Source organism: Paroedura picta, chromosome 15, assembly GCF_049243985.1.
Source record: "Paroedura picta isolate Pp20150507F chromosome 15, Ppicta_v3.0, whole genome shotgun sequence".
Lineage (NCBI taxonomy): Eukaryota > Metazoa > Chordata > Lepidosauria > Squamata > Gekkonidae > Paroedura > Paroedura picta.
The window spans coordinates 18924193-18947292 of NC_135383.1; the positions used below are offsets into that span (position 1 = coordinate 18924193).

Sequence of the window (23100 nt, forward strand, 5' to 3'; positions counted from 1 at the left end):
AATAATTATTCAGGCTTCAAGGAGCCCTGCAGTGATATCAACCATCCACACACCCCTGCCACGTCCCAAGAAGGTGCAGAAGCCACGAGAGAACTACGAGAAGCTACAAGAGCAGGGAGGAGGGGGGGCAACGGCCGATTCCCTTGCGTGTGGTCGAGTCTATTAAGGCAGAAGGGGGAAGGCCGAAGACCCCTTCCAGAACCCCCACAGACATCCATGGACCCCTGGTTGGGAATCCCTGGCCTGGATAAACATGAAGGCAACCTGTTTGAGAAAAGAGGGTCCAGCGTGCAGGCCTTGCCAGGATCCCCTGCACTTAATCCCACGCGTTCGGATCAGGGATTCCCAACCAGGGTTCCTCAAGAGCTCCCCGAAGGTTCCGTGGAAGCTCGAGTAGCCACGGAGGTCACAGGAGGCCACTACTGCTCTACGGGCCCTGCACAGAACACACCTAAAGCCTCCACTTTCGTCTTATCCCATTGACCCTTCTCAGTGCTGGTCACTTCCAATGGCAGCATACTGGTGGCATCGCTTCTGGGGGCGTGGCAGGCAGGCGTGGGGAGCTGACATCGCTTCGGGGGTCCCTCGGAGCCAGAAAAACTATTTCAGCGGCATCTAGGTACTGGCTACAGCTTTCAGAATGCCCAAGTTCAAAAGAAAATCAACAAGATGTCTCTCGGTAAAACACAAGAGGTGTTTTTGTTCAAAAGCCACCTCCTTAGAGTCAAAACTTATTCTCGTTCTGCTTCTGCAGTGTGATGCATTTACATGAGCCGGCCCATTTGGGAGAGAAGCAGCAGTGCTCTGTGTTAACCCGTGCTTCCTGTATCAGCCAACAGCAGAAGGCTGAAGGGGTGGCAAAGGATGGGCCTGCAGTTTTAGATCCTCAGCCAAGAAGAAGGGTTCCAGTAGAAGAGCTGTTTCTTTGTACCCTGTTTTTTACTACCCGAAGGAATCTCAAAGCGCCTTACTATCACCATCCCTTCTTCTGCCCATCACAGACACCCTGTGAGATAGGTGAGGCTGCAGAGGACTCTGGGAGAACTGCGGGAAGCCCAAGGCCTCATTTATCTCAAAGCAGCTTAGTATAGTTCCTCTCCCCACAACAGAGACCCAATGGGGTAGGTGAGGCTGAGAGAGCTCTGAGAGAACTGGATGGGACTGGTGCAAGGTCACCCAGCAGGCTTCACATCTCTCAAAATTATCTTACAATTGCCTTATCTCTCTCTCTCTCTCTCCCCACAACAGAGACCCAGTGAGGAAGGTGAGGCAGAGAGAGCTCTGAGAGAACTGGGACTGGCACAAGGTCAACCCAGCAGGCCTGAGTATCTCAAAGCGCCCTACAATAGCTTTCCCTCTCTCTCCCCACAACAGACACCCTGTGAGGTAGGCGAGGCTGAGAGAGCTCTGAGAACTGCCCTGTGAGAACAGCTCTAAGAGAACTGGGACTGGCGCAAGGTCACCCAGCTGGGGAATCAAACCCAGTTCTCCAGATCAGAGGCCACTGCTCTTAACCGCTACCCCGTAGTATACACAGCTGAGAGGCTGTAATGCTGTTGCCCCCAGAGTAGCACTGTCTTTACGCAGCACTTCCAAAATTTGCGAGGCTCAGTGCTATCAAAGGCTGGCTTTTTCCCTTCTGGAGAGCAGTGGGGTGCTGTGCCACATGGACCCAACAGAGCTCTCCCAGGACCAGCCAAACACACACATGCAACCCCACCCCTCATTCCTAGAAAGACTTCCTAGAAAATTAAGCTCCGCACACCTCTGGAGTCACACGCGCCGAGCAACTTTGAGAGTGTTCTCATTTCTGGCGCTCCTCCAGCACTGCTGCTTGGGCCTCACCCAAAACCGAACGTCTTCCTTGCTCCCCTCCGTCTCTGAGAAACAGCCGGGCCCTGAAGGCCCCGGGGAGGAGGCATCTGAGCACCGCAGCAGACGTTGGGTACGGACCTGCATCTGTGTTCATCTGGAACCCTCGAGACTCAGAGGGGGGGCGAGAGAGAGGATTACGGGAGCTGGAATGAGAATAAGCCACGGGCAACGCCAGCCGGTTGGCACGCGGGGAGTCTTCCATATGCGAACGCCGGGTGACGTCTCTGCAGGTGAGCGCAGAACTTGCTTGGAGCACTGGGGAGGGGGGGCGTCTGCACATGCAGAGAGGGGCTCGGGGCTAGCGGCCAAGGTGCCCCGGGAGAAGCATCCCTCACTCGGTGGCAGATGGCGGCCGCCCAAGGCAAGACAGGCCGCGTTGGCACCAGGTTCCTGCAGAGTCTTTTGAAGGCATCCCATTTTGGAGTCTGTCCTGGAGCACAGCGGCTTCCTGCCTCCAGCCGCGAAAGCTCCCCCAAACAGACTGGCAGCCATGCTTATGTTCACAAGCCCGGGAATTAGAGAGTTCCCTCTCTCACACACTGTCCCCCACACAAGTATGCATTGGCTCCCAGTCGCTATTTACTGGAATGGGACGGGGAGAGAAAGCAAGGAAAGCTCATTTTAACAAATTGTGGTGGAACGAAACCGTCTGCGAAGACATGTACTCTTTAATGCTTATTCTGAGCTTTCAGAAACCGGAAGCACTTAGGTTCACTTTCTGGCATTGGTGTGGGGACCCCCAAGAATCTAGTACAGGAGTGGGAGGAGGAAATGAAGATCACATAGCAGGTGCTTACGCTCTTAACACTGGGGGGGCCATCAGATTTTCCTGGCCATGCCGGCCTCAACCATAGACCTGGCGGAAGAGCTCTGTTTTGCAGGCCCTGCGGAATGCCGGAAGATCCCCCAGGGCCCACCCTTCCGGGAAACCCTTCAAGGGCTGTCAAGAAACCCCAGGGTTTCACGACACCCTGGTTGAGAATGCCTGCTCTAGGTAGAAGAAGAAGAGCTGGTTCTTATATGCTGCTTTTCTCTTCCCGAAGGCGTCTCAAAGTGGCTTACATTCACCTTCCCTTCCTCTCCCCACAACAGACACCCTGTGAGGTGGGTGAGGCTGAGAGAGCCCTGATATTACTGAAGAAGAAGAGTTGGTTCTTATATGCCGCTTTTCCCTACCCGAAGGAGTCTCAAAGCAGCTTCCAATCACCTTCCCTTTCCTCTCCCCACAACAGACACCCTGTGGGGTGGGTGAGGCTGAGAGAGCCCTGATATTCCTGCTCAATCAGAACAGCTTTATCAGAGCTGTGGCGAGCCCAAGGTCACCCAGCTGGCTGCATGTGGGGGAGTGCAGAATCAAGATTAGAAGTCCACACTCCTAACCACTACACCAAACCAGTACACCAAACTGGCATGTAATCCTGAAGGGGAGGGGATTGGGAGGGGTGCACGTGCCCACCCCCAGGGAGCCTCCAAAATTATTTCTCCCTCCCTGTAATAAACTGCAGTCTTCCCCAGCTAATTGCCTCCATCCCTGTAGCTGGACCTTCCGGCTAGCATCCTCTTTCGGCGTTCGGCTCCAAATCTGGCGCAAGCCAGAACCGTCTCGGAGTCTCGCGGCTGTGTGAATGCAAAATCACGCCGGGCTGCTCCTTCCCGACAAAGAACTAGGAACAAATGGCCCTCCGACCCCCAGACGGCTCTGGCCTTTGGAAGTGCTGTGCGGTTTGAAGAGAAAAATGGGCTCCGCTAATTAAAGTAAGAGCCGAGGATCTCCGAAGGGGAAGAGAGACTCTGAGCGGGAAATCAATCACGGGAAGGCTGGACACGGTTATCGATAAAAGAAAGTGGACTGGGTTGGTCTGCTCAGGCGAAGGAGCTCCCTCAAGTCACTTTGCATCAGAAGCAGTTTTCCGCACCGTGCCGTTAAAAGGAGGCTCGCTGAGCAGGGTTTGAGCTGGGGAAGCTCGAGTGGCAAAAACAAGGGTCTGAATTCACCAGACTGAGGGAGGTTCACCTAGCCCTGACCCGGTGGCCTTTCCGGTCCTGGCCCCGACCCGATGGAATGAGCTCCCAGGAGAGCAGAGGGCCCTCACGGACCTTTCGCAGTTCCGCAGGGCCTGTAAAATGGAGCTCTTCCGCCAGGTCTTTGGTGAGGCCAGGGGGGAGGAAGACCATGGGTCCCTCCCAGGTTGGGCCAGGTCATCGGCATTACCCCTCTCTGAGGCAGGGAGCACCATCTGGAGCAGGGGTAATCAAACTGCGGCCCTCCAGATGTCCATGGACTACAATTCCAAGGAGCCCCTGCCAGCGAATGCTGGCAGGGGCTCATGGGAATTGTAGTCCATGGACATCTGGAGGGCTGCAGTTTGACTACCCCTGATCTGGAGGGTAGAGACAGAGGTTTTTCACCAGTTGGTTAAGGGTTTGCTGAAGTTTTAAGGGGGGGGGTTAATGGTTTTTACTAGGAAATGACTATCTGTAACCTGCCGTGAGCCACCTTTCGGTATCAACAGGCTAAATAAATAAACAAATAAATAAACAAATAAACAAAGGATTCATATTCCACCCTGCAACCCCTTTGGTAAGTTTGCAACACTCTCCCATGACAGAAACCGTGTTTGCTTGGCATTTGGGGCAAAACAGTCTTCAAGACCAACAAAGATTTATTCAAGGCTGACGAAGGGTGCTTGCACTCGAAAGCTCACGCCTTGAATAAATCTTTGTTGGTCTTAAAGGTGCTACTGGACTCTGATTTTATTGTGCTACTTCAAACCAACCCGGCTACCCATTTGAATCTATAATAAACGTGTCTGCAATCGTCCGGAAGTTTGGGCTATTTAATGTTGGTGCCGCTGTAATTGTTATGCAGTTGTCATATGTAACACCAGACTAGAGGGGAAAGCTAGGAAGTATTTTAAAAAGTATTTTTAAAAAGTGGGGTGTTGTACAAAGCTTGATCAGCCCCCTACCCACCCCTGGTTTGCATACAAATCATGCAATATATTTTTTTTCAAGCCAACAAGAGAAGCAAGAACAACCTTCTTTTGCAATATATCGGAAAATCGCCCCACCGTCCCTTTTTTTTCCGTGATATTTCCTGCAGAGCATTTTGCCAAGAGGTGCTGAGCTCCCTGCCCAGTTGCTTGGCTCCAACTGAATGCCGCCCAGCGTCAATAAACCACCCTCCCCACGGACCCAAACCATCTAGCCAATAGATGTCTATCTTGAGCAAACTCCCTCCATCCACTGATGCCTCAAGGGGTTCGTCAAGCTTCCTGCCTGTCCCGTTTCCCCCAAAAAAAGTTCTATTGATTTTGAAACCCAATTTTGGAGAAGTGGCAAGACCTGAATCCTGTTACAAGCAGGAGAGGCAAAAGGGATACACACACACAAACCTGAAAACCTTGTATCGAAAGGAGGGTGTGTGTGTGTGTATGTCTCTCTCTGCGTGGTTTTTGCTTCCGGTCTGAACACTGCATCACTTACCCGCTGCCGTCTGGATGTAACTGGCAAGGGTGCATACCCGTCTCTCGCAGGGCCCGCTGGGAAGGAAGATCACGATCACGGCCAGCAGGGAGCTGAAGGCCAGGAGGGCGCAGCCTCCGGAACACAGCACCGCACTTGTCTGGAAAGAGAAACAGGCAGGGAATCGGATCAGCACCAGTCGGCCTCCCCAAGCATCATGGCTAACCCTGAACTGTATCGTGGCGGGTGTTTAGTTCTCAATATGAGAGAGTCCACGGTCCCCGGTTAGGGTAGCCAGATCCACTGGTCTGCGTTGGGGTCCCTTGCTTTCCAGATGCACCTTGTCCCCCCTCCACTCCCCCCCAACTTACTCTAAACTGGAAGAACGCTGCATTTTAACACGAGGTGCTGATGTCGCCCCATAGTGACATCAGCATGGCGGAGTTATCAGGGGTGTAATGCTCTAAGCTGGAAGCAAAACTCTATGGTCTGAAGCAAATTCTACCACAGAGTTTTGCCCAAAAGCCAGAGCGTCACCACCACCCTTGACATCGCAAATGAGCCAATGTCACTTCTGGGTGACATCAGCATGTTGTTTTGCTCCTGGAAAGAACCCCCGCTATCCCCTGCTGGCAGCATTGATGGCCCTGACACCCCCATCCCCATGCCTCAATCACACTCATTAGATCTGCCTAGGGTTACCAACCTCCAGGTGTGGCCTGGAGATCTCCAGGAATTACTGGCCACTGAAATAATCAATATATTTCATTTATCATCATCATCATCATCATCATCATCATCTCCATTCCCCACCACCACTGAATGCCAAGCATTTTAGAAGCATTCTCACCACTGCAACAGCAAGCCAAGGCCACTTCTGCCTATGGTGAGAGGCACCTTTGGAAAAGTTAGGAATCCCTACCTACCAGGGGGAGCGCGTACATCGAGAAGGAGCAGGTCAATCGGAGCATTCAGCATATTTATTTATTGTTTTAATTGCATTGTAAACCAATTTTAACGTGCTGCAACCCACCCCCAGCCGGTCCAGAGAGAAGGGAGTTATATAAATTTAATAAAAAATGAATAAAGTATGCCAAGCCATGTAAACTTGTAAACTGATTGGGGGGGATTCCCCAGTGACGAGAAGCACCAAGCATTTTTATTTACTGACCGGTACACTTACGAGCCACCTTTTCTCTTGGCTGAGGATGGCTCCCTGCTTCATGTTCAGGATCAGTTAAGGGGAAAGAGGAGGAAAAGTTAGCCTGGTCGTGCCCCTGAGATAAGGACATCACCCTCCAGGCAAGCCCTGGAGATCTCCCAGAATTACAACTGATTTCCGCACTAGAGGTCCGTTCTCCCAGGGGAAACAGCTGCTTTGGTGGGTGGACCTCTATGACAATATGCCTTGCTGAGATCTGTCCCCTCCCTGGGCTCCCCTCACCCCCCCAAAAAAAATCTCCAGGAATTTCACACCCAGAGTTGGCAACTGCCCAGAGAGTTTAGAGAAACTAGGTAGGTGGCTGATTTCCAAATGGTTTCTTCCTCCCAGCGCAGTTCACAGTAAATCTCCCTTGTTCTTTACCACTGAGAAACCCCTGAAACATTCTTCAGGCTTCGAGAAACCCCAGAAATGGCACAATATGCAGAATATGGTTGAGAAGCAGAGCTGTGGACACGCCCACCCGGGGCCCCTCCCCTTCCCACCCCCTCCAGGCCCCTCATTGGCCATTTTGGGAGAATGGGTCAACATGACCATATATGGTCATATCACGGGATACATTAGTAATACATTTTAAAAATACATTAAAAATTAATTAACTCCCACCCATTCGGGAAACTCTTCCAGAGCCGTCAAGAAACCCTGGTTGAGGAAAGCCAGCTGTGGATGGAGTGAGTCAGTCAAGGGAGCTACAGGTTTCAATTTGGCAAGACTGCAGCAAAGCTGTTAATGCTAGGAAGTTTGTAGGTCATTAATTCATCAGGGGGCCATAAATTGCAAGCAAACTGACAGCATATAAAACACACACAGCCAACCAAGCTGTTGTGATGCTACGGAACGTTAACAAACATATTAACTGTTGACTGGGGAGAAGAAGTCAGGGGCAGGAGGAGCAGAGCTGGTATTTTGTACCCTGCTTTTCACTACCTGTGAAGGAGTCTCAAAGCAGCTTAGAATCTTCTTCCCTTCTTCTCCCTGCAACACCCTTGTGAGGTAGGTGGGGCTGGGAGAGAACTGGGACTGGCCAAGGTCAACCAGCTAGCTGCCTGCGGAGGAGAAGGGGGGAATCAAACCTGGTTCTCCAGATTAGAGGCCACCGCTCTTAACCAGTACCAGGGAGCCCAGGTGAATGTTTCCACAGCTATGCTTCCCAGCCATATTCTGCACAATCGCGCCACTTCTGGGTTTTCTCGAAGCCTGAAGGAAATTTCAGGAGTTTCTCGGTGGTAAAAATGTTGAGAAAGAATCATGGAGTTGGAAGGGGCCATCCAGACATCTAGTCCTTCGCCCTGCTCAGTTCAGCATCAGTCTAAGGCACGGGTAGTCAACCTGTGGTCCTCCAGATGTTCATGGACTACAATTCCCATGAGCCCCTGCCAGCAAACGCTGGCAGGGGCTCATGGGAATTGTAGTCCATGAACATCTGGAGGACTACAGGTTGACTACCCTTGGTCTAAGGCAGGGGTAGTCAAACTGCGGCCCTCCAGATGTCCGTGGACTACAATTCCCAGGAGTCCCTGCCAGCAAATGCTGGCAGGGGCTCCTGGGAATTGTAGTCCACGGACATCTGGAGGGCCGCAGTTTGACTACCCCTGGTCTAAGGCATCTAGGAGAAGTCTCTGTCCAGCTGCTGCTTGAAGACAGCCAGTGAAGGGGAGCTCACCACCTCCTTAGGCGCTCGATTCCACAGCTGAACTAGACTTATAGGAACCTACAGTGGTAAGAGGCCATGCAGGCCATCTAGTCCAACCCCCTGCTCAATGGAGGATCAGCCTCAAGCATCCAGGATGAGTCTGTCCAGCCGCTGCTTAAAGACAGCCCATGAGGGGGAGCTCCCCACCTCCTTAGGCAACTGATTCAACTGTTGAACTACTCGAACTGTGAAAATTTCCTCCCTGATATCTAACCAGTAAAATCCAACATGTAGTTTAAAGGCATTACGGCGGGTCCTGTCCTCTGCTACCAATAAGAACTGCTCCCTGCCCTCCTCCAAGTGACCACCTTCCAAATACTTCAAGAGAGCCCTCCTGTCCCCTCTCCACCTCCTCTTCTCAGGCCAAACATTCCCAAGTCCCTCAGCCTTTCCTCACAGGGCTTGGTCCCCAGGCCCCGGATCATCCTCGCTACTCTCCTTTGCACCCTCTCCGTTTTGTCCTCATCCTTTTCGAAGCGACGGCATGCAAAACACACACAATTACCAAACAAGCCCTGCCATGTTCGTGAAGTGTCTTACGCCCCCCTCCAGGGCTTTCAAGGCAGATGTGCAGAGGTGGCTTCCCAATGCTTGGCCCTGCAGGTTGACCCCCGGCTTCCCGGAGGGGCTCCCCTCCAAATACCAACACAGCTTAGCTTCCAAGATCTGAGGAGATCGTGCCCGTCTGAGCCGTTCAGGCCACAACACGGCCTTCCAAGCCTCAAAGCAAAGATTATTATTATTGTTGTTGTTGTTGTTGTTATTGTTATTGCTGTTATTGCTGTTATTGTTGTTGTTATTCGATTTATTACCCGCCACTCCCTTGCGGCTCGTGGCGGGTTACAACATTATAAACCCCAATAAAATCCATTAAAATCCATTAACAACAGCTACAGTTCCTTATTAGTTAGCAAGCTAACCTGGCAAGATCGGCTAACTAATCAACTTCCCCCTCCTCCTACTAGCAGGTGGGGAGGGGATACCGATGGTACCAAACCTCAATCCCAATCCCAGGTCCCGGGGGGGCCTAGATCACACTGACTATTGAGCACACTATGAAATCAAAGTCCAGTGCCAGGAATGTTTTATACTTTTAAGGAGACAGATGGGGCCAGCAGCAAATGGTGGGGTGTTTGATCACTGACAGACAGTTTTATTTCTCCTTTGTAAACTACAACGGAATTCCAGGGGTCTGATGGGCTGTTTTGGCTAAGAATGATCATATGGCTGTATTTAGTTGTGTGACACAGTTTACTAATGTAACAGAATTAATTTTTGCTAAATATTCCCACTGTCATGTAGGGCAGGGGTAGTCAACCTGTGGTCCTCCAGATGTTCATGGACTACAATTCCCATGAGCATGGACTACAATCCCCATGAGCAGACGCTGGCAGGGGATCATGGGAATTGTAGTCCATGAACATCTGGAGGACCGCAGGTTGACTACCCCTGATGTAGGGAGTTCTTACTCTGAGGAAGAGTGCTTGCACTTGAAAGCTCACACCTTGAATAAATCTTTGTTGGTCTTAAAGGCGCTACCGGACTCTGATTTTACTGTGCTACTTCAGACCAACACGGCTACTCATTTGAACCTATTGAGCACACTAACTGCATGGGGGCAAAACTTGATTGCTGGGGAACCCTAGAAATCATTTAACAGACAAGGCGGAGAGCACCCGTGTAACACAAACTTTTCGGGGCTGTTTTTCCCCATTCTGCAGCAAGAGCGAATAAACCAAAATTTCCCTCTGTTGCAACATTCTCCTCTAGCTCCCGCGCAAGACTGCTAGGCATTGATCCCTGCTTAGATGTCCAAAGCACCAGTCCGACAGACCCGCTGGCCTCTTCGCCTCCCCCTGCTCCTTGCCCGTTAAATCAACTGACCACGGTTCACCTGTCGTTCAGTCCCAGGAGTGATTAGGATTCCAGGGAGGGCGATAGGGGCTCGAGCATCCCATGCGTGAAGGGATTAGGTGCTGAACACAAGGGCCATTAGACTCCGCTGATGCGTTCTGCTGCCTCCGCTGATAGATAAAATGGATCCCTTGACCGGCTGCGCCTGAATGTTTCTTAATTAACGGGCGCTCCGGAGAAGACGTCCTGCCCTAGTCAAGCACGGCGGGCTGCCCGGAAGGGAGGGGAAGGGGGAGCTGAGGCAGAAGAACATGGCCGCTGGGGAAGCCGTCCCCTCTGCCATCTCAAAGCTGCGCGTGGGATCAAAGCTGTGCTTCAAACACTGCTTTGGAAGGTCGGGCTGGGCTTTGGGAGCCATGCGCAGTCAGAGCGAGGACGGAGACACCCAAATGGGAGTAGAAATAGTAGTAGAAGCAGAAGAAGTAGTAGAAAAAGAAGAAATAGCAAGACTGGCAGTCTTCAAGCAAAGGCTGGATACACACTTTTCTTGGATGCTTTCGGATGCTTTGGGCTGATCCTGCGTTGAGCAGGGGGTTGGACTAGATGGCCTCTATGGCCCCTTCCAACTCTATGATTCTGTGATTCTGTGAAAAGAAGAAGCAGTGAAGTAACAGTAGGAGTAGCAGTAACAGAAGATCAATTGTTGTTTTATACCCCGCTTTTGACTACCCAAAGGAGTCTCAAAGCGGCTTCCATGCAATTGCCTTCCACTCCCAACAGCAGATACCCTGGGAGGTAGGTGAGAGAGCTCTGGGAGAACTGGGACTGGCCCAAGGTCACCCAGCTGGCCACATGTGGAGGAGGAGTGGGGAATCACACTGGGATCTCCAGATAGGAGGCTGCCGGTCTTGACCACCGCACCACACTGACTCTCAATACCACCGACCTCCGGACAAGGCAAAAGGGAAGGCTTTCTTTTCCACAGTCTGGTGGGCACAGGCCCTTTTAGTGTGGCTATCTATGCTCACTGAGCTGCAATTTGTTAATTTCTTTAAAAATGCATGCAGAGGTTACACCAGAACTGGAGGTGGGTGGGGGGAGTGTGTAGGCAGTTTCTCCCAGCTTGGAAGTGCTGCGTGTTTTCACGCTGCTTAAAATTACTCTCCTTCGCACTCGAGGAAGAGGGGGAGCAAGGGATCTGCTAGGCCAAGAGTGGTGCTGCCAAATTCGAACCATGACCCGCTTATCCATCTCCCACCACAGGAGTCTTGAAACAAGCATGAGATAGGAACCCAGGAGGGATGTGAACAAACTCGCAGAAAACACCCCCCTCCCCAAGGTTCCACCACCACTGACAACAGCAGAAAGACACACCTGCTCCCCAACAGTTAGAATTTACAGCTGATATATATTTCCAATAGCTGTAGCGCATGAAGCTATGCTGAATCAGACACTGATCAGCCACAGGTAGCCAGCTGGGTAACCTTGAGCCAGTCCCAGTTCTCTCTGGGCTCTCTCAGCCTCACCTCCCTCACAGGGTGTACGTTGTGGGGAGAGGAAGGGTAGGCAATTGTAAGCCCCTTTGAGACCCCTTCGGGTAGTGAAAAGCAGGGTACAAAAAACAGCTCTTCTTCTTCCAACGCCATTATGCTCTACCCAGGTTGGCAATGGCTTTTACACCTGATCTCTTTACCGAGAAAGGCCAGGATTGAACATGGAACCTTCTGTGTACCAAGCAGAAGTTCAACCACCAAGTCACAGCCCCAACAGGAACCTTGTGAGTTAGATCCAGAGAAGTCACAGCTTACAACCTTGTAAGGTAGACCAGCATTACCCTTCTGAAGGGTCGAGGCTAGCCATAGGTATTTTCTTATATTTCCCTTCCAAAACCGTGGAGGTCAATGCCCTACTTCTGACAAGTGTAAACGCCCTTCTTGATCTACTGGAATCAAGGAAACGTGGCACGAATTGCAGAAGCGTGTGAGATTTCAACACATGACCATGACAGCCTTGTGGACTAGAAACTTGCTTTCCAAGAGGCAGAGATTTTTGAAGAGCCTGAATTCCCCCGTCCAGCATCGAACGGCCCTGCACTGGAAGTCACAGACCGACCTTATCCTTTCAGCCCCTCCTCCATCGGTTTCCACGTCCCTCCGGTCCACAGAAGAGAGCTCAATTCAGATGCTACATTACTAGAGGCTTCATTTGGTATTCCTGACCAAACGCCCCGTGGCCATCATAGAAGAAATCCATGTCTCTTCCTTCTTATCCCATCGGGCATCCTGCACTTCCATCGATGCTGGACCCGCATACGTAATTTAACAAACTTCTATTAGCAGATGCTTGAACCTCTACCCTGGGGCCAAGCAATACACCCCCCTCCCACACACGCACACACACTCCAGATTAGGGGCCAGGATCCGTGCCAGATGGAAGCCCGTTCAAACTCTGTGACCGAGATAACATATATGCAAACAAAGCCTCAAACAGAAATCTCCTTCTGCGGGGTTGGGGAAACAGGGAGAACTTATAAAAACATGGTTCACCCATGACCGCTTGGATTTGGCCAGCTTGCCCTGTCCGGTCAGCATGGAGGGGCGTGTTGACTTGCAAGGAGACGGGCAAAGGGAAACCAGTAACTGGAACCTCGGGAGGAAGGATGGCCAGCTCATCCCGACGAAGAATGTGGCCAACTCTCCTTGGCCAGTTTGGTGCAGTGGTTAGGAGTGCGGACTTCTAATCTGGCACGCCACGGCACTGAGAAAACTTTTCTGACCGAGCAGTGATATCAGGGTGTCTGCGGTGGGGAGAGGAAAGGGAAGGCGACTGTAAGCTGCTTTGAGACTCCTTCCAGTAGAGAAAAGCAGCATATAAGAACCAACTCTTCTTCTACTTGTACTTGTACTTGTACTTCTACTTGTACTTCTACTTCTTCTTCTCATACCAAGAGTTTTGATCCCCAACAAAGCTGATAGAGGCCTACAATCGCCTTCCCTTCCTCTCCCTGCGAAGACATCCTGGGAGGTCGGTGGGGCTGAGGGAGCTGAGACTGGCCCAGTCACCCAACTGGCTGCATGTGGAGGAGCAGCAAATTCTCCAAATTAGAGGCCGCCACTCTTAGCCCCTCTGCCAATCTAGTAGATTTCAGGCCAACCAAAGAGAGAACTTGGGCCACGCAGACTCAGGAACAAATCTGTGAACACTGCAGAATGATGCGGCATTCCCTTGCTTAGAGAGATTAGACAAAAATTCACAGAAAATATGTCCCAGGGGCTGTCCAGAGGCACTCTACCTCTGGATGCCACTTTCCCAGGAGGGCCATCACAGTGGAGCCTTTGAGCTCTGTCGCCCTGCTTGGGACCTCTCTTATAAAAGACATCTGGTTGGTTCCTGTAGGAAGCCAGCGGCATGACCGCTGGTCCGATCCAGCAGGAATGTTTGCATTTTCTTAATCACCGTCCCCCAAAGGATCCTGGGAATTCCGAGGGGTTTTTTGTTCCAGCAGCTTGGACGACAAAGATTTCTGGCCCCAGGTTTTAAAAATGCATCTTTAAGTCCCCCCTCCCATAAGGAGCAAAGCAGCCACCGTCCCCCTCCCCCCCCCCAAGAGCCGCCCTTCCGGGGCTCGTCTGCATAATTAATCATGTGAACAGAAGCGCCCTTCCTCCTCCCCCCTCCCGCCATGTTAATAATAGCCGGCACCCGCACATTTCCAATGATAATTTCATTTCTGATGATGCCATCTTGATGTATTATTTACGGGAACAGAGCAAGGAAACCACCCAGCCCTGCGGCTCCCCACCAGCCATGCTCAAAGGGGCACTGAGCCTCTCTTTAATGGCTCTACTTAAGAGAATCGAGTTGGCCCAGCGGAGAATCCCCCTAGCCCTGCAGGGACTGCGGATTCCCAACTGGATCTTGCTCTTGACTTTGGAGACTCGCTGGGCGACCCATACAGATCCGTCCATAAATTGAAAGCCGCCTGGTTTGGTCTGAACATCGTAAACATCGTAAATCTCCCCGCCGGTCTCAATTAAGCACCAATTCCTCTTTCGTCTCTGTTAAAATTAACAGGCCTTTCAAGATCCATTGGGCCGACGGTGGTGACAAAACCAGAGTGAATGGTAACAATAAGACGCAAAACCAAAAAGACAAAACAGAACAGCCATGCTGGATCAGACAGCTTGCCAACCTCCATCTCTCACTTTTACAGCTGATCTCCAGACAATAGAGATCAGTTCCCCTGGAAAAAAATTGGCTATTTTGAGGATGGGGTCTAGGGCAGGATACTCCACTGAAGTCCGTCCCCAAACGCCCCCTCCCCAGGCTCACAAAACCTTCAGATATCTCTCAACCCAGAGCTGGCAGCCTTAATATCACCCCGGCCTTAGCTCACACCCACTTGGCATGCCTTTTCTAACATTTTAGCATCCGTCCTGCTGAACGCAGAGGCAGCAGGCTGAACCTGCAGTGTGCACATTCCAAATGAATCATAGAATCATAGAATAACAGAGTTGGAAGGGATCTCCTGGGTCATCTAGTCCAACCCCCTGCACTGTGCAGGACACTCACATCCCTATCGCTCCTCCACTGTAACCTGCCACCCCCTTGAACAGGGGTAGTCAAACTGCGGCCCTCCAGATGTCCGTGGACTACAATTCCCATGAGCCCCTGCCAGCAAACGCTACCCCTGCCCTTGAACCTTCACAGAATCAGCCTCTCTGTCCGATGGCTATCCAGCCTCTATGCAGTTCAAGGTTTCGAGTTCAAAGAGCTGCTCGGCCCCACACCTTGCCCATATTCCTGAACATGGAGGAAGGAGGGAAGGAAGGTTTCTTCTGAAGGGAGCATTCTTGAATAATCTGCTTTACTGATAAGACTGGAGTGCTCTGAAACGTTCCCTAGAAACCAAACCTGTGCGGTGGGTAGACAGGTTGCAGATGAAGGCCTGGGGGAGAAACGGAATGCCTTCTCTAAGGCCACCCTGACTGTTTGTGGCAGATGTTCTAACTTGCAGTTTAAGTTTTTTTTAAAATAATTTCCCCAGACATCTTTTTAAAAAAACGGACCAACCAAAATCGTGCAGCAAAGGCACCGGCGGGGAGAATCAGTCTGCAGTAGGAAGGGGAAGGAAGGAAGGAAGGAAGGAAGGAAGGAAGGAAGGAAGGAAGGAAGGAAGGAAGGAAGGAAGGAAGGAAGGAAGGAAGGGAGGGAGGGAGGGAGGGAGGGAGGGAGGGAGGGAGGGAGGAAGGGAGGGAGGGAGGGAGGGAGGGAGGGAGGAGAATAGGACTCAGGAGGAAGGAAGGAAGGAAGGAAGGAAGGAAGGAAGGAAGGAAGGAAGGAAGGAAGGAAGGAAGGAAGGAAGGAAGGAAGGAAGGAAGGAAGGAAAAGAGAAGGCAGAAGAGCCAGATGGATTTTGGAAAGAGGAAGAGGGTTCTCGAGTGTTGCTGAGCAGAGCTGAATTCCGTATTCAGGAGGACTTTTAAAAATTATTGAAGCCTCTCTCTTAATGCAGCAGGCAAACCTTCTCCTGCAGGACTCCAATTTAAGGGTGAAATTTGTGGTGGTGGTGGTGGGGGGGTCCTTTTGTCCACAGCTGCATTGGGAGAGATGCTCAATCTTTCCAGTGCAGGAATAATGGGCACCTTAAGTGCCAACAGTAGTTCCTTGTTATTGTATGTGGCTCACAGCATTCATGCGCTCTCTACGCAGGCTGAGGGTGCCAGGGGCAGGTGGGCACGACCTAACATTGGCACGCTGCAAAAACTTTACCGATGCTCTCAGCATAAAGTCGATTTGGTCATTAACCTCAGACGAAACAGCAGCAGTTCCTGTGATCTTGAGTTGCCAACTCCTGGTGGAAAATTCCTACAGATTTTGGGGGTGGAGCTCAGAGGGGTATAATGCCAGAGTCCACCCTGCAAAGCTGCCATTTCCCAGGAAGTTGTCATTCCAGGGGATCTCCAGGCTCCAACTGGATGTCTCAACAAACAAAAACTGGGGGACACGATAAATGGAAAATACCAGGAAAAGAGGGTGTTGTGTAACCTTGACTCTGAAACCGCTGTAACTAATGCTTCCCACAGTGCAAAAATAGTCCATTATAAAATATCATAAAGACAATCATAATAGCCAAATAAAATCTGAGTCCAATGGCCCCTTTAAGACCAACAAAGATTTATTTAAGGCATAAATAAGAACTTATGATTCTTGTTCCATTGTCTGAGGAAGTGTGCATGTGAGGGAAGGGAGGCTGAGAGAGCCTTGATATTACTGAAGAAGAAGAGTTGGTTCTTATATGCCGCTTTTCTCTACCTGAAGGAGTCCCAAAGCAGCTTACAATCGCCACTCCTTTCCTCTCCCCACAACAGACACCCTGTGAGGGAGGGGAAGCTGAGAGAGCCCTGATATTCCTGCTCGGTCAGAACAGCTTTATCAGTGCTGTGGTGAGCCCAAGTCACCAGCTGGCTGCATGTGGGGGAGCGGGAAATCAAACCCGGCTCGCCAGATTAGAAGTCCACACTCCACTACCACAAGCTGGCTCTTAAATACTTAAAGACAGCAATTATGTTCCCTCTCATCCTTCTCCAGGCTGAATATTCCCAAATCCCTCATCCATGGTCCCCAGGCCTCGGATCATCCTCTTCGCTCTCCTCTGAACCCTCGTTTTGAAGTGAGGCCTCCAGAACTGCACACAGGACTCCAGGTGGGGTCTGACCAATGCAGCATACAGTGGGACGATGACATCTTGCGATTTCGATGGGATGCCCACAACTGCATCCTTCTGTGGCATTCTATGCCCACCGAAGCTGTTCCAAACCCACAAGGCTGTCCATAAGTCCCGTCTCTGCAAGTCAAAGGGATGCTGTGTCTTTTGGAAACAGTCTGCCTGAGTTCTTGTTAAGCGCCTCATTTGCTCCGTGACCATCAAGGCTCTTATCTTCAGCAACTAAATCTTGGCATTTGGGGACAACCGGGGCCCTCGTCCACCCGCAACGGAAGCGTTTGTCATCAGTTTAAAAAGAGAGCTGTGGGGAGATAGCAGTTCGACAGTGGGAAGATCAGGCATCTCCACGCTCTCCTCTTGAAGTCCCCCGTTCGCATTTCGCTCCTGACTTACAGCAAAGCTTTCAAAATCTTCCTTTCGGGACCGTTTTCTGATTCTTCGCCCGGCGTTTCTCCCACTGGAGTGAGCCCATCTCCCAACTTTCTTTTTGTCATTGATGCTCGGTGCGCGTAAACAGCGCTGCACGGGAGACGGACCAAAACTGATGACAAAACGGAATTTTTAAAAAGAGCCTGCAACCAAATCGCTTCCAGTTCCCCATGGAACCGAGCCAGGCAAAAAAAAACACAGCCGAGGCAGAAATGAAAATTCTGATCAAGTGCCGATCGCAGGCGGCAGAACTCTGACGGTGGCTTACATTACACGTTGCAAGGTTCATGCTCAAGCCCTGGCCCGGACAGCCCAAGGAAGCCTGATGCCGTCAGATCTCAGAAGCTAAGCAGGGCCAGCCCTGGCTAGTATTTGGAAGGGAGGCCTCCAGGGATTTGGGTGCGAGTTCCTCCAACATACATTAGGGGTCATGACAAATTGCCTCCCAAGGTCCCTTGCCTGGCTGCCAGACAATCTCAGTATCTTAGAAGCTAAGCAGGGCCAGCCCTGGCTAGTATTTGGATGTGAAACCTCCAAGGATTTGGATGTGAGTTCCTCCAACGTACATTAAGAGTCATGACATGGAGGCAGGCAATGGCAAATCACCTCCCAAGGTCCCTTGCCTGGCTGCCAGACAATCTCAGTATCTTAGAAGCTAAGCAGGGCCAGCCCTGGCTAGTATTTGGATGTGAAACCTCCAAGGATTTGGGTGCGAGTTCCTCCAACATGTTTGCATGAGAGACCTCCAAGAAACACTAGGGGTCATGAAACAGCCTAAGACAGAGGTCCCAAAGATGGTTCCCACGGACCCTTCAGCCCAAGGATCTTCACTCTTTTACTGCGTGCATGCGTTAAAATATTTCTTTTAAAATGTTCATGTTAAAAGGCATCCTGTTACACAGAGCCTCTGCTAGAAACACTGAAGAGTCACACAGAGTTATGCACCATCTCAGTTCCTGACATTCTGGTGGCTGGTGGCTATTGTTGTAGTTGGCTCCACCTCCTGCAGCAGCCATTTTAGTAGCTGGTTCCGCCTCCTGCGGCAGCCATTTCTGTAGCTGTACTACAAGGTACCTGCAAGCTTTAAAAGTTTGGAGACCCCTGCCCTACTATTTGCTTTGCTGGGGAAACCGGTGTGTGGACTTCAGGGCACAAGAGTTACTCCACTGGAGAAAAGTGGAGCAGCTCCAGTGAGAAAAACATTATTATGGGATAGGCAAGCATCTTCTTTCCACAATCCCGATCAGAATTGGGGGGCCCCACTGGCAAAGCGCAGGTCTCCGATCCTTTCAATGTTATTTGGCGTTAATGATCCCTCCTTCCTGCCCAGAGTTTATCTTTCTGTTTTTCCTCTTTGTATGTATTTTAGACCTGCTGGTTGTTCAGTGCCTTAATTATGGATTGCTTTTTGTGATTTTAAAACACATATTTTACTATGTACTTTTAAATTTGCTAGCGGCCAAGGGAGGAGAGCAGAAAGGCGGGATATGCACTTTGAAAAAAAGAATCAATACATTTCCGTCTGCTCGAGAGTCCTTGGGGTAGAGCCAGAGAAGACAGGTCAGGTTTCTTTTAAACAGTAATTTCTCTTTAAAATAAAATTTAAAAAGAACCACACCCCCAAGGGCCTCCTTCATTCAGCATCCCAATCTCATCCAGCTACCTCCAAGAAGCCCCTACTTCAGACATGAAGGAAAACAGTCTTCCACTGTTGTATGCCCCCAGCAATGGCAATTTACAGATATACTGCCTTTGAGCATGGAGGATTCCATAAAACCATTTCAATCAATGGCTGCTGATTAGGCTGTCTGCCACGGACAACTGCTTTCAAAGCTATCTCACCTAGCGGTCAAATCTTGCAGCCACAGATTCTGTAACTATATGTCGTGTGATGAAATTATTTCCTTTGGCCTGTCCTGGGATATACTCCCAGCCAATTTCATTGGACAAGCTTTTGCCGCTTACCGACCCGAGAAGGAATATCCCCTAACAGGCCAGAGATACAGATCCCCTAACAGGCCAGAGATACAGATACTGTAAACAAGCTCAAACCTCATTATGAAAGATCTGGGCTTCCTAAAGAGACAGGCTACAATTTCCACGGAACCACAATTGCTGGCCGTGAAGGGAAACGGCCCCAGACTCATCCTGAGACGTAAAACGTTTCCTAAGTTTGGAGACAAACAGGAAGAAGAAAGGCTTTTTGAAAAATCTGGTGCCCTTGGCCAAGGAGGAGACAGCTGGTCTGTCTTTAGAAACGGCACTAGTGTGGCGGATCCTACAAGAATCCACAAAGGTTTAGAACATATGCCTCGCCCCCCCTTAAGCAGGAAAGCAAAATTACTGCTTTCCATGGCCAGCAGAACAAAACTGTCTCTGACCTTTTAGGAAATCTTGGCAGCTCTCCATTGTCCTTTGCAGCAGAACTGGAGGAAAGGATTTGAGAAAAACAGGAAATAGTCGGAAGGGCAGGCAGCAAAAATAGATCAGTGGAAGAGGACCGGGAAGGTGTATATGCGGGTGGAAATCCACACCACAGATCCCAGCCGTGGCAACCGCGGAATCCAAGCACAGCTACGATGAGGAAACAGTCACTGCATAGGCCTAAAAATGCCTTGTGACAAATTCAGTCCCGGCTATATATTCCAAAATATATTATACTCCCTCTACTAAAAATAGGTTTTGCTCCCAAATCTCAGTCCTGCACACCCTGGAGAGAATCTGGCATTCCGACTGCTATAGAATTCCGACAAATAAATAAATCAACATGACAAGCGCACAGGTCAGACACACAACGATGCACACAACGGCTTGTACACAATGCCATGCACTACATAAAACATACACTTCTGTTCATGGAACAGTTAGGGGAGCCCTCTTCAAGTTGGAAATAGCTGGAGATTTGGAGGAGGTTGCCTAAGAAGGGTCAGCTTTGGAGAGGGGAGGATTTGGCCCCAGGGGAGCATTTGGCCCGCTGCCCCTATTCGCCCCAAATTCGTGATCCTGCACAAAGCAGCTGGAGCAACAATGTCTGCCAAGCAGCAGGGCAGCGTGGGCCATGTCTTTTTAAAGAACTCGCCATTGCGTAAGACAATGACGTGTTTTTTAAAATAAAAAGACATGCTCCCATATTGCGCAGTGCGGTGGAGCTACCTGAGACATTTTGTTGTCCTGTCAGGGATGTTGTACTCCTACAGGGGTGGGGTGAAGCCAGTTCTTCCGCAGACACATGGCCCAGGCCTGACATAGGCCCTGGCAGAGATTTATCTGCGTTCCCTTGCTGCAAGCCAACTGATGGTCTGAGTCGTGTCAGGCCCGGGACGGCCCCAGACAGGCGCCAATGTCGTCCAGCAGCGAGAATTTGGCCTAATCCACAGCCGGGCCATATCCCTCATGGGGTAACCATCAAGGTGTCTGTTGGGGAGAGGAATGGGAAGGCGACTGCAAGCTGCTTTGAGCCTCCTTCAGGTAGGGGAAAGCGGCATATAAGAACCAACTTTTCTTCTTCTTGTGGGGAGAGGAAGGGAAGGCCACTTTGAAACTCCTTCGGGTAGTGAAAAGCAGAGTATAAAAACCAGCTCTTCTTTTTCTTCTTCTTGGAGCAAGGACATTTCTTGATATGGGGCCTGAGAAGCCACCCAAAGTATTCACTGATGGGCCCCGTTAAGCTTCTTATGGCTTTACAACGGAGTGTAGAAACTAGCAGTCCCTGGGCCAAACCGTCCCTGAGAAAGACCTTCTCCCAGAGGACTGGAGTGCCCCGTAGCTACCCATCATTATTCCAAAGCGGCTATCCAGGAAAACAAGTCCACCGCTTAAAAAAAGAACCCACACGAGTTTTTCAAACTGGTTATGCATTCCGTTTTAGTAACTGACTGCAAACAGATTTTTTTCTGACCCGGTTTAGTAGCTGGCTGCTAGCGGAATTTATTTACACGTGCAATCAAACCCACTTGTGACAGGTTAGCGAAGTGTAGTTGAACCGCAACTGACAAAAATGGCTTTCTTGCCGTTTTCACTGTGGTGTGTGTGATATAAAATATGCGTTGTGCTTCCTGCAACAGTGCTTTCCCCCTCGCAACCTTTTCCCCATGTGAGCTGCCCCGGAGGTTTTGTGGGTTTTCTGAGCGTGCTAAGTTGAGCACTCTAGCACTCTATAACGCAATAACGGAACCATTGGGATCAACTGACTACCTCTTACAACTTTGTCAATTGTGCCACTACAGTGTTATAGCACTATAATGTGATAGTGGCACCACTGGAATCAACTGGCCAACTCTTACAGCTTTGTCAATCGTGCCACTACAGCGTTATAGCACTATAATGTGATAGTGGCACCACTGAGATCAACTGGCCAACTCTTACAGCTTTGTCAATTGTGCCACTACAGCATTATAGCACTATAATGTGATAGTGGCACCACTGGGATCAACTGGCCAACTCTTACAACTTTGTGCCACTACAGCGTTATAGCACTATAGTGCTTGGCTTGGAACTTAAAAAAAAAACAACACCTCCCAGGCAGCTTGCATAGCAAAAAAAAAAAATTAAAAAGAGGGGGAGCAGCACTGTTTGAAATGGCCATAGCTCTTCAGAGATGACTCATGGATGGAATTGCTGTGTGGACCTCCTGTCCCTGTATCTCTTTATTCGAAATTGGGCCAACTACAAATAACATCCAGCTTAGAACGGTAATGTGAGAACCCCTACAGTTTAGGATAGATCCTTGTTTCAATTTCACTTTGAAATAACAGGGTGGTTTGTTTGTTTTGTGCAAGCATGGTCAGGTTTGTTTAACAAACAGAATGACCGCAAGGGGCATCTTGCACCCACCAAGGTAATAAAATATCGGTCTGCCATCAATCAGGATTTACACAGGCTGCAGGAAGGCAGATTTATAGACCCACTGAGGGGCTGTTAATTAGTTTGGGATAAACAATTAATCACCCTCAGGAGAGGGGGCAGAAAGGACAGAGAGGTTTTATGGCCCCGGAGAGCTGCGGTAGGGCGATAATGCAAAATTAGATTCCAAAGACGGGATCCAAAGGGCTCCAGAGAGAATGCATGCCTGACTCCAGAGGTGTGCTATTTGCAACAGCAGCTACAGCTTAGCAATTAAATTTTCAAGTGCAAAGGATCCCCTGGAGAGCAGAACACATTCCAAGACTGAGCTGTTATGGTCGGACAGGAACACCATAGGGAAGAGAAGGAGGGAAACCATTCCCTCCCATAACTGAGCAGTCTAGACAACTGGTTAGACCAGGGGTAGTCAAACTGCGGCCCTCCAGATGTCCATGGACTACAATTCCCATGAGCCCCTGCCAGCAAATGCTGGCAGGGGCTTATGGAAATTGTAGTCCATGGACATCTGGAGGGCCACAGTTTGACTACCCCTGGGTTAGACCCTCAAGCCCTGTCTCCTTCCAAGCTATTGGTTGAGCCTCTGTGATGTCACAGAATGTTCACAGATACCTGACAGAGAACCTATTTGGCAGTCAAGTGAATGGGTTTGGAGCCAGGTAGGACTTCTAGAATAAGAGCTGTTTTTTTATACCCTGCTTTTCACTACCCAAAGGAGTACCAAAGCAGCTTACAAACACCCTTCCTTTCCTCTCTCTACAACAGACACCCCGTGAGGGAGATGGGGCCAAGAGAGCTCTGAGAGAACTGTTATGCCAAAACAGCTCTAAGAGAACTGTGACTGGCCCAAGGTCACCCAGCTGGCTGCATGTGGAGGATGAGTGGGAGAATCAGATCCAGATCTCAAGATTAGAGTCCACTGCACTTAAACCACTACACCCCACTGCCTCTTAAGGAGTATAGATGCATGTCAGG

General features: G+C 50.3%; 1 protein-coding gene across 1 annotated transcript in view; it reads right to left on the minus strand.

Moving 5' to 3' along the window:
• Positions 1-23100, minus strand: part of LHFPL7 (LHFPL tetraspan subfamily member 7) — a 77516-nt gene that overhangs the window by 44660 nt on the left and 9756 nt on the right. Inside the window, exon 2 of the mRNA XM_077311817.1 lies at positions 5362-5500. Within this exon, the coding sequence (XP_077167932.1) occupies positions 5362-5500 (139 nt within the window). The remainder of the gene's footprint in view (positions 1-5361; positions 5501-23100) is intronic.